This window comes from Larimichthys crocea, chromosome XXII, assembly GCF_000972845.2.
Source record: "Larimichthys crocea isolate SSNF chromosome XXII, L_crocea_2.0, whole genome shotgun sequence".
NCBI lineage: Eukaryota > Metazoa > Chordata > Actinopteri > Sciaenidae > Larimichthys > Larimichthys crocea.
Window position 1 is genome coordinate 9,426,130 of NC_040032.1, and position 16,214 is coordinate 9,442,343.

General features: G+C 42.7%; 1 protein-coding gene across 2 annotated transcripts in view; it reads left to right on the plus strand.

Annotated features, from left to right (window-relative positions):
- Positions 1 to 16,214, plus strand: part of kirrel3a (kirre like nephrin family adhesion molecule 3a) — a 144,294-nt gene that overhangs the window by 114,783 nt on the left and 13,297 nt on the right. For both annotated transcript variants that reach the window (XM_027273895.1, XM_027273896.1), the window contains exons 6-7: positions 5,917 to 6,022; positions 15,584 to 15,732. In XM_027273895.1, coding sequence (XP_027129696.1) covers positions 5,917 to 6,022; positions 15,584 to 15,732 — 255 coding nt within the window. The remainder of the gene's footprint in view (positions 1 to 5,916; positions 6,023 to 15,583; positions 15,733 to 16,214) is intronic.

Consider the following 16,214-nt stretch of genomic DNA (forward strand, 5'->3'; position numbering starts at 1 on the left):
CTGATTAGTGGACGATCATCTCTGCTCTTAGAAGTCTTAGAAGAAGTAAGTAGCAAAGTCTCCTTCCAGTATTTGGAAGCTCAACATCTCTATGCAGTCCTATCTACAGTAGCTAGAGTACCACGCCTTATACATATGTATGGTCGAACTGTATGTTATGTAAATTAAATCTGAACTGCATCACAATTAATCCTGAACCCACAGTAACGTGGTGAGAATCAGGTCTGGCAATTAAAAAAGTTTGTTATTTTGCAGGGGGCCTTTAATTGCCTGGTTCTTCTGCCTACAACGAGCTGTAGGAGTCAGGGCACAGAGGAGCCGAGAGGCGGACTCTGTCCCTGGGTAATTGTAAGAAAAGAAAGAGCCTCTGAAGGTAATTGCACAAAGAGGAGGAGAGTGGGCTAAATAATGCATTTTTCTTTGATAATTAATTGCCAAATGCAGATGTGGTGTGTCCACAAAGGTCCCCACGAGCAGTAAAAGACACACACACACTGAAAATGCTAATGCGCTCACGTGTAACGTCGCCAAAGTAGAGCCACACTCGTGGATAACAAAGTGTGGTTTATCATGCCGTTCTCCCGGGAGTCTGATTCCTGTGACAGAGTCCCACTTTTTTCACTCTTTGTTCTGCCTGTATCTCTATTAGACTCCGCTCGGCTCCACGGTTTGTGCCGATGAAAGCCGCAGACAAAAGTTAATTACGCTACAACAGGACGTCTGAACGCACCACACTGATGTCTAAAAGAAGCTGAAGACATAAATATTAAGCACATGTGAGAAATACTGCGTTCATCTGATAGTAGTAAATAGTGTCTGGTGAGGTTTTATATTTGTGATACATCATGTATTTATTGTTTGGAATAAAGGGTGTTTGCTGCAGGTTTAAAGCCACTGAAAACCCGAATCAACAACAGCCTCCAGAACACGTGAGGATTCCTGATGCTGGGTTTGAATTGGGCGTGGTTAATTCAGTTAACTCTGCAAACAATCATGAAGAAATCCCACAAAACAAAAAAACCTCTTTGCCCCAGATCTGCCTTAAAGCTACACTACGACATTTAACGACATAAATAAACTTAAAGAACTGTCAAGAATGCAAATTTCTTTTGCAACTTTCTTCATTATTAAACAGAAAAATAAATACCACTGCACCCCTCTATCTCTCTTTTATCGAACTTAAATTAGCTTAATTACCTCGTTAACTCATCGTAAAACAGAGACAAAATAAACCTCACATTAAACTTGTTTATCAATTATTTCTCTATATGCAGACGAGTTTTATTGATGTAATATATCGTTGTTCATGTCAGCAGTAGGTGGTGTCTGTGAGTACACCAAGTTTTCGGGGTAGAAGAAGAACAAAATATGTTGTTGTTGAGTTTTTAGAGGATGTAAATATATAAATGCACATATAGAAATATGTTTTTATTTTGTTTGGCGGCTTTGAAGAGAGCATAGACAAAAGTTGTGAAAATGTTTTTAGATACAGCGCATATTATAGCGTTTCCTCATTCATAGCAGATCATTGTTTAGATCCATGCATGAGGCAGAGATGTCAAACAAAACATGATCTGCCTGCAATCCCGAAGAAATGATCTAAAGCTAGAGCTGTTTTTGAAATCAACTTGGATATCATATTTTTTTTTATTTTTACTATTTCGAGCCACATTTCCAGCCCTGTCTGTACACACATCAAACTGACAGAGCCGCATTTCATCAACGTTTAGCCCTGGGCGAAGACTCCTGCTAGCCCCAAAAACTTACAACTCTGTTAGAGTTTTCACTGGGTGTCAGTCCCCAGTTATGCGAAGAAGAAGCAAGTAAAACTCAAACTGAGGCAACACTACCCTGCTGAAATTACACCAGAACAAACACAGTGTACTGCATAGAGATGTACAAACGAACTGAGACAGAGCAGCAGCTCATAAAAACACGTCTTACTTCTTGAATGTTAGAACTAAAATGGTTACAGATGAGTCACATTTAGGAACTTCTGTGTGGATTCAAACATCTGGAAGTTTTTCAAGTGAGACTCCCGGAGATAACTCGGTAAGGGCCTTCATTGTACTTCAGAAGCACTTCAGCACTCTGAGAGTCACTGAGTGGGAGTGTTGGATAATACTGAGTACTGCACCTTTCATTCTCGGTAGTGTGGCAGCCTTGACTGTGCCCGGGTTGATTACAATGAATAATACAGCCTATTGTGCTGAAGTCCAACCCTGTCTCTATAGGCACTAAAATCAAGATGTTTTTCTCCTAACCAGCATGAACTGAAGATTCAGTTCTACTTAAAAAGGGCATTTGATTGTTTGTCTCATGATATAATAAATAAAAATTCAATGCTTGAGAGAATCTTTGTGGCGATTGTTGGTGTAAGTCTTTGTTTGGCACAACATAACTGAACAGGCTGGCAGATATCATGATGTGGGGTCAGCTGTGGGTGTCGACGTATTCACGTCCCTCACTTCTCAAACTGTCCTTGGCGGCAGAAAAAGCGAAGAGCTGCTGCAGTCGCTGGCTTTTGTACAGAAGACAAACAAGAAGGTGAAGCACAAAGGTTTCTTTATTATTTAGAGTAGAAGGAAGAACAAAAGGAGACTTTCATAATAAATGCCCTTGGCTAATGTATAATAGACATGTACAAAACCACAGACTAAAACCTGGACGTAGTCTCCGTGACGTCCCCCGCAGACTGTCTAAAACCTGGACGTAGTCTCTGTGACGTCCCCGCAGACTGTCTAAAACCTGGACTTAGTCTCTGTGACGTCCCCGCAGACTGTCTAAAACCTGGACGTAGTCTCTGTGACGTCCCCGCAGACTGTCTAAAACCTGGACGTAGTCTCCGTGATGTCCCCACAGACTGTCTAAAACCTGGGACCAGCGGGAACGGAGACTGTGTGAGTTGACACATTGACTAACATTGAAATGTTTCAGGTGTATTTTTAGAGGTGAGGTGGGTTGAATGAAGTCTGGCACTTTAGCGGGTCGACAGTGTTCTGATGTTTGCACAGCTTAGATAGATCAGAGTATCATCAGCGTAATAGAGTATTTGATGAGGCATCCCACAGTGGAAACCTGTTTCAGCTGACCTGGTGTCAGTGCTTTTTAGGCAGGACCTAAACCATTGCTGGATACCGAGCCAGGTCATGGTCAGAGATATTAAATGTTGCACTTATATTCAGGAGAATAATAACAGTTTTATTTCCAACATGAGCTGACTACCAACAAAGTCTTTAAACCCTCTCAACACCAGAGCACCCGTCATGTTAAAATCATTCCCAGTGAATTAAAACACGTTAAATAAAGTCTTTGTAATACAGATTGAGGACTGACCGGGTCACAGTGACTTTTCTAATATAAACTGGTTGATGGTCTGGTCAGCTACAAGACTGGTCTGTCTTGTAGCTGTTCTGTTGTCTGTTGTACAGTTGCTGTGGATGTTTGTTGATTGAGGAGGAAAAAATGCTCGAGTAAGTTGAACTGCGGCAACATCTGATAAATCTCCTGGAGTTTAGAGGGTAAAGACCTCAAGAAGAAATAGGAGATGATGTTTTCATGAATAAAAAACCAGCAGCTGATCTGCTACGACCTTTTTTTAAAAAAAAGCTTAAAAATACCAGCTAAAAATTTGGCCTAAATGTTCAAATCAGATGAATTAAGAGACGAGTCTTTTTTAAATTTGGCTGAACTCGAATGTCAGCAACAGAGCCCGTCAATAGGGAGTAGTGTAGAATAGAGACGAGGGGGTCACAGTCTTTTAGACATCTTACAGGAAGAAGCTGAGGTTTCATTTTCATTACTATATCAGATCATGTAAACGGGGAGATTGAATTAAATGAGCAGAAAAGTGCACAGGGCTCTCAGCGGTAACAGGAGAGTCAAACGTCTTATATCTGAGATGTTCTGAGTAAAAAAACTCATCTCAGGGGTATCATCTAATATCTGGCCTGAGGGGAGGATCAATGACACAGATCGTAATGTTGAACAACAGTGTTGGATTGGAATGATTATTATCAATTAGAGTAGGAACATATGCAGCCGGAGGACGTTTAGCCTCTGAAACTCAAATGCACCAAATGAGGAATTGATTAAGTATTTCATTATAAACATTTCCATGTCCATGTTCATCTGCAGTTTCTTGGTTGCTTTCATTGACATGATTAGCAGAACGTTTAGCGATGATGCCTTCAGCGTGCTAACCTTCGAATCCTCCACGAACGTGATTGAAACCAGGACCGAACACACAACAACAACAACAACAACAACAACCACCAGACCAGCAGTGAGCAGCATTTCTTGCCGGGTTTGGCTCCTGGCCAAGAAATGTAAGAAATGTTTATCCTTTGTGAATTTTAGTGCGTTTTAGTCTTCACACATGTAGTATCGGCTTTTATCAACTTCTGTCAGTCCGTTCACGGTTTGTTGTGTTAGTGTTCTTCTTTCAGTAGCATCCTTGTGACACTGACAGCACGCTCTCCATGGAAACACGGGAAGAACATGTCAGAGGCAAAGGCCTGGAAACAATGCAGCTGTCGTCTGTTAGCGAGACGTCAGTTTGTTAACCCTCCCGACCCCAGAAGATTTCAAGCATGCTGGCACGGGTGACTGAGAACAAATGAGCAATTTTTACAATCAACAAACAGCTCGGTCTGTAAAACAGAATTATGATCACAGGTAACAGCTTCCTTTTTTTTAATTTGACACCAATTATGTGGCGTTTGTAGCTTTTAAACAAAACAAATAAACTAAAACTGTTGCTGAACGAGCTGTTTAAGACCTCCACGGTCTCCTGCAGGAGGCGAGAGGAGGAACCATCACCTCCTCTATGGAGTCTAGAGGGCAGTCCAGGACAGAGCTGGACCTGTTGGTGTTGTCTGACCAGTCCAGTTTGTTGTTGAGGTGAACACCATCTCCATCTCCAATCCCTGGATGTTCATGGAGTGGTCTGAGGCGTCCTTCTCTTGAAGTCCATGACCATCTCCTTCGTCTTGCTGGCCTTTAACGTGAAGGTGGTTGAGGTCGCACCAGTTGATGTCCAATGATGGTTGTATCATAGAGAAAGAACCTCTGGATGATGATGACGTATGCTCCTGGATGTTATCGTGAAATGTACGATGGATGTTCTGAGTTCATCGATGTGGTTTTAATCTAGGTTTAACAACGATGTCAGCGATTAGCAGGTGAATTCTTCCACCTTTTCCGTGTTGCTGTTCATCTCGCTGCCGCTTTGAAGTGGTCTCGTACACGCTGTGATTGTCACGTCAGGACACGCCGTGTCTCTACAGTTTGCGATGTTCTTTTCAGTTGTTTGAAGTTTTCTAAATAATATATTGACAAAGAAGCAAATTCTTGTGGTTTTGATCATAAGTCTGCCTCCCACTCATCTCATTTATTTTGCACATTTTTCTCTGCTGATGTTATAAATATGCCAATGCCTAATTAAAAGAAAAAAATGACATATGTAAGAAAAAATAATGATAAAAAAGTAATTCTTCTTCTTCTACCTGCAGCTTTAGGTCTGATTTTATCTGCAGCTTTACTCATCAGACTGGAAACATTACTAAAACTGCCAATTTTCAGACGTCTTAGACACATTTATGATACGTTCAGGCGCTGTGCACCGCTGTGTGATCAAATGCTGTCGATGCAAAGCTCACTCTGGACACGATTTCTGTTTCCATCAGCAAAACCAAACTTTCCTGCTGTTCCACGCCCATGACCTTCGCTTCATCGCACCCAAAAGTATTCAAAGAGAAACATTCGAAGCTAATAATCTGTGCAGAGCGCTGCCAGTGTAAACAGATATATGTTGGAGGTTATGTACATAGAGTTCAGACTCTTTACAGTGTGCCGTTAAAACGATGACTCGTATTCTGCTTTGTCCTTCATCTTCTCGTGATCTTCCTCTCTTAGATCTGCCCGTCGTCAACCTGAGCGTGGACCCTCAGCCGGTTCTGGAGGGAAACCTGGTCAAATTCCACTGCGCCGCCAAAGCCAACCCACCCGTCATCTACTACAGGTGAGCCTCATCGTGTCCACTTTCCTCTGATGTCTGAGGTCCACTAATCAGATGATCGGTGGTTCGATCCCCATCTCCTCCAGTCTGCATGTCGAAGTGTTCTTGGGCAAGATACTGAACCCTTCCCTTCCTTTCATAAGAAAATGTCTCGATATAACCTTCACAATCTCTTAGCGCTCAGAGTTCTGCATGAACAAAAGAAAAAGTGACATTCATACAGTGCCGGGTGACAAATTAAAAGAGAAACCCGAATAAATAATAAAAGAGTGGAGGAACATTGTGAATGCAGATGATCAATGAAGGTTTGATGAGGATGGAAATGATCTGAATCATACGCTATGACCTTCACCAGCACCAGATCTAAACCCAGAGGAACACCCAGAGGAAATTTTTAAACGATATCTAAGACAGCGCTCTCGGCCTCCATCATAAAATCACCAAAGGAGGAAATATCTTGCAGAATATCTTCCTGGAGAGATTCGGGGAGTTGTAGAATCAATCCTGAGTTGCATTGAAGCTTTTTTTGAAGCACCTTCCTAAGACACGTGTTGGTTACTCCTTTAATTTCTTACCCGTCCGTCTGTTCATATGTTGTCAAACTAAATCACATGTGTCTTGTTCGGTAAGTGTATCACACTGCTCAATGCAGGGTGGTTTATTGGGCGCATTATCCTCGAAATGCTCCAGTCTTTGCTGCGACGTGTCCGGCGGTGCTGAACGTGGCCGGTGGGATTTAGGGCTTACAGTTGTAGCTTGGCACTGGCATGAAAACAGAGCTTCATATAAGTGTGTGAAGGTTCTCAGTCATCCAGAGAAGAATCGCTTAATGTTGAGGGACTCCTCGTACTCCTCTTTCGGGTCGCCTGTCTCTGAGGTTAAATATTTTGGTTTTCCCACCAGTCAGTCAGAACTGAAGAAGTCTTCATGGATCTACAACTAAGTTCAGTAGCTCCAGATTTATTTTTATATATATATATAAATATATATATGCTTGTATGCAGCACTGCCCGTGTTCATGACATGGATGGTAAGCATTGTCAGACTTTCTGGTAGTGGACGGGTGGCTTGGATGGATTCCTCGTTATCACAGAAGCTGCAGATGTTCTTCGTCTCTCTTTCCTGCCTCCACTTCTCCTCCTCTCTCAAGTCCCGGAGTTCAATTCAGAGGCAAAGAAACGACCGTCTGTGAATCATCAGTCCATCGTTGAACTGTTGTCCATGCCGCGTGCACTCGGACAGTTCAATTTGAATATTTCAGCATGCACGGTGACGGAGATTAGAGCATCCACCTTGATGATATGCATCCGTGTTTGTGGCTGCAAGCTTCAATGTGTGTATTTATCTGTGGTCCATGCATTATTGCTGCCTCCGTGTTATCTGTGCATGTTTGTTTGCACAGACTCTGTTTGGGTGGAAGTACGACGGCAGCCTGAGAGCAGCGTCACGTCAGCACACAGATAGATGCAGGACAGGAGGGAGGAGGGAACCATCGGCTGACAGTTTATCTCAACAACCCCACACAGACATCCACGCCTCTGGCTGCCTGTCAGGCTCACAGGATGAATCTGGGAGCCCCGTTTGTTTTTCAAAAACATCGCACGGGAAGCGGAGAGAAATTAAGTGATGGATGGAGGAAGAGAAAGTAAAACAGAAGACGAATGTAAAGGAGGGAAAAGAGGGAGCTGGAGATGAATTGAACTGTAAAGGAGGAAGACAGAAAGGAAGGACAGAAGAGGAAAGGAAATGAGGCGATGTCCCTCGCAAATCAAGTGCCTCTTATTCCTGTGGGGAGCTGTGACGCCGGTGTCGACTGCTCCAGCTGCCACGGCTGCTGTTGAGGGCTTTTTATTTAGACACAAAGTTGTCATCTCTGGTTTCTTCATTTGTCACTTTTGCGGCGTCTAATGAGAGACTCAATTGTGCTGGTTAAGCTTGGCCTGTCATGCATTTGATGTGAACACAAGGGTGCAAAATCACTCTGTCTGTTTCTCTACACAAAAAAAAAAAACCTGTTTGACTGTTTTGGCACGGAAATCTCCGGAGACGTGTTTACGTGTAGAGGGTCGTCGTTTTTTTACATAAATCAACGTTTTACAGGAAGAGACGGAGGAATAATGTGATTACATTTTATAATTAATACAATATAATTGATATAAATACTAAAAAGTAGCAATACATTTAAGGTTAGAAAATGTTTGTGGTGCAAATTTCCGGTCGAGCGTTCTCAAATCTGCAGTTCTGCAGCCACAATCTGACTTTGACACTCGGCATTGAGTTTGTGCCATCTAGCGGATGTGAACTTGCGGATCGCAAACCAACTGCACACCCCTCACCTCACACCCTACCCATTCCAAGCTCGTGGGAGAACCTGAAGGAGAGATGAAACTCATGAAAGCTCTTATCTAGAGCTTGTGTTTGGTTCGATGGCAGACTCTGTAGATCTAAAAGTCTCTTTCTCAGTTGACCATACACAAATTTAGCCAATAAATCTCTAAAATCCACATAAATATCCAACAATAAACCAGAATCAATCTCTCATTGAATTCATATGACCCGCACAACATCAGCTTTGGACACTGGTTATCTGAGGAGTATATGTGACGTTCAGGAACAAACCCTTTTCGTACTGAAGGCTGCGTCATGGTTTTTAGGTTTTTCTGATAATTGAAAGTTATTTAGTGGATCACAGCCGTGCTGATATTCAGTATAACAGCACTCTCTCTCTCTCTCTTTCTCTCATGTGATGTTGCTTAATTATGGATGAAGGTGAACTGAGGTGACGTACTGTAAGGGGTGAAATCAGGGTTGTAAGATGGACGGAGGAGATTGGAGATGGATTGGTATCAGCTGGTGGCGGGAAGAAAGAGAGGGAGGAAGATCTTACTGACAGCGGTGTTGTGGTTTCAGGTTTGTTGGTCAGTATTTCCTGTTATAGTTGTAATTCTCCGTGTTTGTGTTGCCCAGTTTTGATTGTCTGTTTCACCCACAGACTGTATAAAACCTGGACGTAGTTTAGGTGATGTTTGGCTGCCTCTATGGGCAAAGCCGTGGATTATCGGTGGTCCTGAGGTTTGGGGAACTTTGCTTTAGCGTTTTTCGATCTGAGTCAGAATTTCTTTCTACCTAAATAAAGTTTTGCCATTCTGAAACATTTAAATTCACTAAAAAAGGTGAAAAAAAGAGTTTTGTTTGGAGGGACCAGACAAAAGTTGAGAGTGCCGGTTCTGACAGCGATCCTTTTGCATTTTGTTTCCTCCGTGACTTTTTGTAAGGCGCCGCCGTTAGACTGAAGAAAGCAGAACCTTGTTGGATTAATGAGGTTCCACTGACTCTTTGGCCACGGCGCCGGCAGATTAATTGTTTTGGCTCGGATTGGAAGTGCAGGTTTTTCAACACGGGAACGGTCGCTGAATATAAAGATCCGTCTCTGCCTTTCACAAATAAATCATTGTGGCAAAGTGTTTGGCTGTGATCGAGGATTTAGATTGATGATGATCCATAAAGGTTAATGTTGTTTCAGAGTCAGGTTGTGTTTTAAGTTAATAGGAGAGTCTTCCTCATTCATTTTAATAAAATGTATTGGGGGGTGTTTTCAGCTGGACTCATGGTCAGTCCTGCTCAAATGTGAAACTAACATCCTTCCTGTTTGTGAGTTAAATGCCAGCTCTTATTGTTTAGCTTGTGTTTCACTACTTGAGGGTCTTTGATTGACGATTAAGCCGCTAATGACGGTCAGACAGGTCCAATTTTAATTGGTCAATGTTTCAATTAAAGATTCAAGATTCAAGATTCAAGTTTTTATTTGTCACATGCCTAAAAGTACAGGTACAGTGGCAGTGAAATGAAAGTGACTGTCGCGACTGTGCAAAAAAACACTCAAAAGGATAAAAAGAAAATAAGATAGAAAAGAAGAATAAATAAAATGAGCAGACACTTTAAGAAATGTTAAGCCTTTGTGAAACATTACCCTGCTAGTTATTCTTCAGTCATTAGCTGTCGTCGTGCCTGCAGAGATAAATGCGAACTCCCTCTCACTGAGGGGCTGTTAGTATTTGAAACGTAACATCGATACGACCTTTTTGTTTTGAAGAGACGACAGCTTGTCAAACCAAAGTTAGTTTTGTAATTTCTTACAGTGAATTCTGTCGTCAGGTCCGACTTCTTCCAGCTCACAATCATCCTCTTTTTCTTTGGGAGTTGGATAAAATAAAGCATCTCCAAAATCAATCCTGTCACCCGCTGATCTACAAAGACACACTGACATGATTGAGGCTGGACGACTGTAACTCATGATCATTTCCTATCATGCACCTGGTTGAGATTTACAAGAAAACTGTTGTTTGTTTCTTCATTTTGTCCGCTGTTTTCCTTCTCCACACAATCTTGGTACGACTCGTCAAAGAGACGCTCTCGCTCACTCCACCATCATTTCCGTCAATTTCCAAGGCCAACACAACCGAGACTTCATGTTCACTTCACACTGTTCACATGATGAAACGTCATGAGCCAATGCTAAAAATAATATAACAATATAAAACATGTTCAAGAAGCTCGGTTACTGACGTACAAACCACCAACAGCTCTGATTCTTGCATGCCGACACCGGCTTTCTGTGTTTTTCTGTTTCATTTATACAGTATATATATTTCTTTTTTATTTGTGAAGAAACTTGTTTGCTTTTAAAATTGCCGAATGAATTAAATTAACTTTCCATGGAAACACAGAAATATCATGCCAGAGAGTCCGTTAGAGATCCGACTGTGAATTGTAATTGGCAATCAAGCGAAAACGTCCAAAGATGTTTCTGTTAATCTATAAGTGTGTCAAAACAATGTCAATATCAGACAGGTGAGTACATAAATCAAACTTGTCTGAGTCAGTGTATACACAGACGAATGTATCTGAGACACACACAGGTGAAGGCAGGTGAAACTAATCAAGATGCAGCAAATGTGAAGCAATTATTCCGATTTATATATTTTAATGAGATGTTTGCATCAACACTTTACTGTGTTAAAGCAGGAACATTTGTACGGCGTTGATCGGTATAAATAACTAAGCTGGATTCTCACAGTGTCTCTTGCCCACAGCTAATTTATATTGTATGAGGAGCTGCTTCTTCTTCTTCTGTTCGTGAAATCCCTGCAGACATCTGAAGGCAGCAGGACACACATGTTGATAAATCTGCAGCCTCTGATATGAAAAGTTCCTTCATTAAACCACCTGCACGTGAAGGCGGGCTGCTCTGGAATAACCTCGCAGACCTCGACACGCGTTCGTTATAGCTCGATATTCTGTTTATGCCGGAGACATTGTGTTACTGCAGCTCATTAATTCTGTGCGTCGCAGCCTCCTCTCCAACTTTTCTTCTTTAGCAAAAGTGTTGTTTCATGTTTTATTCATCGCAGTGCAGGCGGTGCTGCGATCGGTTATGATGGAACCATTGATGACACGAGGAACTGAATCACTGAGGACATTCCACATTCGTATTATTTATTATTGTCATCATTGATTAAACCTGATTGTCTGTTGTGTGCATGCAAAAAACCTGTGACCTCCTGTTGACCCACTCTGACCTGTGATCAGGTGAACAGTGTCTCTGTCATTCGTACGTCTGTTCTCACACTATGTAACTTTGGGCTCCGGGTCGGGAGAAGTACGTAACGCTTTACGGCACTAAGTCACACAGCAGCAACTATTTCACTGATTCTGGTGAAACTGGATCATATTTTATGGAGGAAATGTTTTCTGGTTTTCCCTCTGATGTCCTCCGGCTGCTCCGCCTCAACTCTCTGTGATTTACAGAGTTTATGATGGACAGTGAAGTAAACTGCTGACAGCTGTAGCTGCTGTTAGCTCATGTTAGCTCAGTCTGTTAGCTGCTGTTTAGCTCATGTTAGCTCAGTCTGTTTCTCTGTTAGCTCAGGTTAGCTCAGTCTGTTAGCGCTGTTAGCTCATGTTATCAGTTGTTAGCTGCGGTAGCTCAGTCTGTTAGCTCGTTAGCTCATGTTAGCTCAGTCTGTTAGCTCATGTTAGCTCAGTCTGTTAGCTGCTGTTAGCTCATGTTAGCTCTGTTGTTAGCTGCTGTGAGCTCAGTCTGTTAGCTGCTGTTAGCTCATGTTAGCTCAGTCTGTTAGCTCTGTTAGCTCAGTCTGTTAGCTGCTGTTAGCTCATGTTAGCTCAGTCTGTTAGCTGCTTGTTAGCTCATGTTAGGCTCAGTCGTTAGCTGCTTGTTAGCTCATGTTAGTCTGCTGTTAGCGCTTGTAGCTGCGTTAGCTCATGTTGGCTCAGTCTGTTAGCTCATGTTAGCTCAGTCGTTAGCTGCTGTTTAGCTCATGTTAGCTCAGGGTAGCTGTTGTTAGCTATGTGGGCTCAGTCTGTTAGCTCTTGAGCTCAGTTTTGTAGCTGCTGTTAGCTACTGTTAGCTCAGTCTGTTGGCTGCTGTTAGCTATGTTAGCTCAGTTGTTAGCTGCTGTTAGCTCATGTTAATTCAGTTTGTTAGCTGCTGTTTAGCTCATGTTAGCTCAGTCTGTTAGCTGCTTATAGTCATGTTAGCTCAGTCTGTTAGCTGCTGTTAGTCAGTCTGTTAGCTGCTGTTAGCTCATGTTAGCTCTCTGTTAGCTGCTGTGAGCTCATCTGTTAGCTGCTGTTAGCCATGTTAGCTCTGTTTGTTAGCTGCTGTAGCTCAGTCTGTTAGCTGCTGTTAGCTCATGTTAGCTCAGTCTGTTTAGCTGCTGTTAGCTCATGTTGGCTCAGTCTGTTAGCTCATGTTAGCTGCATTTGTTTTAGCTGTGTTAGCTACTGTTAGCTCAGTCTGTTAGCTGCTTGTTAGCTCAATGTTAGCTCAGTTTGTTTGCTGCTGTTAGCTCATGTTGCTAGTCTGTTAGCTATGTTAGCTAGTCTGTTAGCTGCGTGTTAGCTCATGTTAGCTCAGTCTGTTAGCTGTTGTTAGCTCATGTTGGCCTCAGTCTGTTAGCTCATGTTAGCTCAGTTTGTGTTAGCTGCTGTTAGCTACTGTTAGCTCAGTTTGTTAGCTGCTGTTAGCTCATGTTAGCTCAGTTTGTTAGCTGCTCTTAGCTCATGTTAGCTCAGTCTGTTAGCTGTTGTTAGCTCAGTCTGTTAGCTGCTGTTAGCTCATGTTAGCACAGTTTGTTAGCTGTTGTTAGCTCATGTTAGCTCAGTCTGTTAGCTGCTGTTAGCTCAGTTTGTTGTAGTAGAGACGGTGTCGTGCCAGAACCGGAGCTAGGCAAGTGGACAATGCAACCAGGCTCAGCAGCTTCTATGGACATGATGGCAGAGGAGAAGAGAGTGAAGAGGACGCTGACGGAGGAAGCTAAGAAGAGAAAAGGAGAGAGTGAGCGAGCAAGAAGCCGCCGGACAAGAGTAAATGTGGGACTGACTTTTAGTGGTTGGTGAGAGCTTGGTGAAATAAAAGGCTGAAAGACAGACGCCGAGCTGGGCTGACTGCTGCTGGACTAGGCAGTGATATCAGCTGCTGCTGGGTCTGCTGGACCTGGATGATGATGCAGTTTTGGTATTTTTGTTATATTTGTCATCCTGGTTCACCTGTGGAAGGTTGTTGTTGTTGTTGTGGTTTTGTTCAGTTGCCTCAGTCGGTGTTTGTAATGCTCGACTCAGCAGCACCATTGCAATCAAATGTCACACGTCTGATCACCGTGGTGTACAGAACAGCACAATCCTGCATTATCCGTCGTGTTCCAAACAAAAAGCAACAGTGTTTGTCTTCTCGCCGCATGCTCCGCCATCCAGCATCTAGTTGTTTGCTTCTAATGTTTCCGTCTGTAGCTGCAGCTCATGATGTTTGGCAGTTACTTTACTCAGTCAGAGATCTTTTTTTTTTATTCTAATGTTGTATTTTTCCTCGTGGCTTTTTGTTCCATTAATGCCAGAGGACAGACAGCCGCCGTGTGGAGTTGGCTGGAAGTCTTACCTGCAGCGTCAATGAAGTAATTTGTCCCTGTAGCCTTCAGCGAAAGAAGCACCTGATCTTGAAACATATTTCTCTCACTGACATCAGCTCCGGCTCGTCTAGTTTGGCACCACAGATCACTGCAACATGAAGAAATGCTGGTATTTTTATCCACATGTAGAAGCGAACTCTTTAAAGCATCAAAGCTGACCTGTCAGTGCCCCTGTAGTATTTTCAGTTTCTTCAGTATGATTGAGAGGCAATAACAGCGCTGACATGTGACCTTAAAACGACTGATTTTAGAGATTATCTGACTGACTTTCATCCGCGTTTTTTGACAGGCTGCTATGAATCAATACAGGATGCTGATAAAGGCTGAAACATAAACCTGCCGGTGTCACCAGGTGGGACCATATAATCAAATCTGTCTGCGAGGCAGCGCCTTTCAAAGCCGCAACGTCCATCACAACTCACGTCAGCTGGAGCGCGGACTCATGCAGTTACTTTGAAAAATACATAAATGGCAAACTGACAAGGTGGTCACCTCTATTTCTGCGACTGCATGTCTCGGCGTGGGGTGGGGATCGTGTTATGCAACTGAAGACAGAAGAGTGACGGGCGAACAGGAAGCGCGTTCAAACGTTGAGAACCTCTGCTGAGAAACGTCTGGTCAAGTTTGAAAGAGGAGAACGGAGGCGGCGGGTGTTTTGACAGTGAAAATGAAGCCGGCGATTCAGAGAGCGAGACTGATCTGTTCAGCGGCAGGAGGTCAGCTGGAGTCCGTACATACATCACAAACATACAGCGTCTCATTAATCATTTCATAAATGTTTGTGTCCACTTTTGATCTCGCAGATTGAAAAAAAAGGAGAAAACATTCATGTGGAGTTCATCAGACGTCTTCTGCTTTGAAGCCAACGAACAACCGCTGCTTTATTAATTCCACCTTTAACACAACGTCCTGTACGATCTGCTCTTTAGATAGACGCAACACCTGATCATTATTCTGAAATAAATACAGCCGCAGATTAATTAAACTGCCGCTGAATGACAAGAATAATTGAAACCTGCAGATTCACCTGTTATCTCGCTCAGTGGCGGTCAAAGGTCGAGGTCAGGAGATTCAGTTTATTCACTCATTAACTTTAATTGACCTTTAGCATTTTACTTTTTTATTGTTGCAGTTTTCAGGTTGAATTTGTTCCTCGCTTTGTGTGCAACATGTGTTGGATCGCTCCAAATAATCCAGTCCTGCATTTGAAGAATGATTTCTGGGTTATTTCTGATTTTGATCCTTCACTCCAATGTCTGTAAGGAGATACGATTTACTGCAACCGTTATAAAAGCTGTATTCTAGAGACAAACCTACAGTATGTATAATATTTGTACTTTAAATGTCAGCTCAGGTTTGTAGCTGTCCTGTTTATGACAAGGCAGAGTAAAAAATGCAGGACCAGGTAACATTCAGACGTGATCCGCAGGTTTTCTCCGTTCATTTGAGTATCCGCCAAAAAACAAAGTGACCTTTCAGAAAAACCCTGCGGCGAGTCGCTGCAGTGCCTGATTCTGTCTAAATACAACCAAGAACTCGCCGTTTACTTCTACATCTTGTTCTGTGCTGGCGCTTCCAGGTGGGCCAAAGGAGGTCACGTGATTCCCGACATCTTAGGCGACACCTACGAGGTTCTCGTGGATCACTCTTTCTTCACCGAGCCCGTTTCCTGTGAGGTCACCAACGCGCTGGGTAACACCAACATCAGCAGGAACGTGGACGTCTACTGTGAGTCCTCCGTCAAACACCTGAGCACGGAGTTTATAAGTCCATGTTTGTGTAGGAAGCAGTACACTTATATACCGCCCACAGGTTATAGAAGAACGGGTATAAAGTAAAGTTCACCATTTTCCCTTCACCTGGAGGGACTGTGAGTCTCAGCAGATGGCCATGAATATAAAGATTTGCACAAATGTTACGTGCATATAAAATGTACAGATATAATAGATGTAATGTTCATAGGGATCAAAAGAAACACCTTCTTTAACAAACATTAATTACCAGTGCATATTTCCCACTAGACTCCTTTGAGCAGTTGGTGTGAGTAGGATGATGAGACTTTTTATTTTTTATCAGTTGGCAAAGTTTGAATAAAAATATCCCTGATTAGAGTTTTTATTCCGTTCTCTGCTGTCAGCTGAGCTCTGCCTTCCTAAATGTAAAGTGTACTCATAGTTAGAAAATCATTTGTTGTCGTGTTGTCTGTCCAG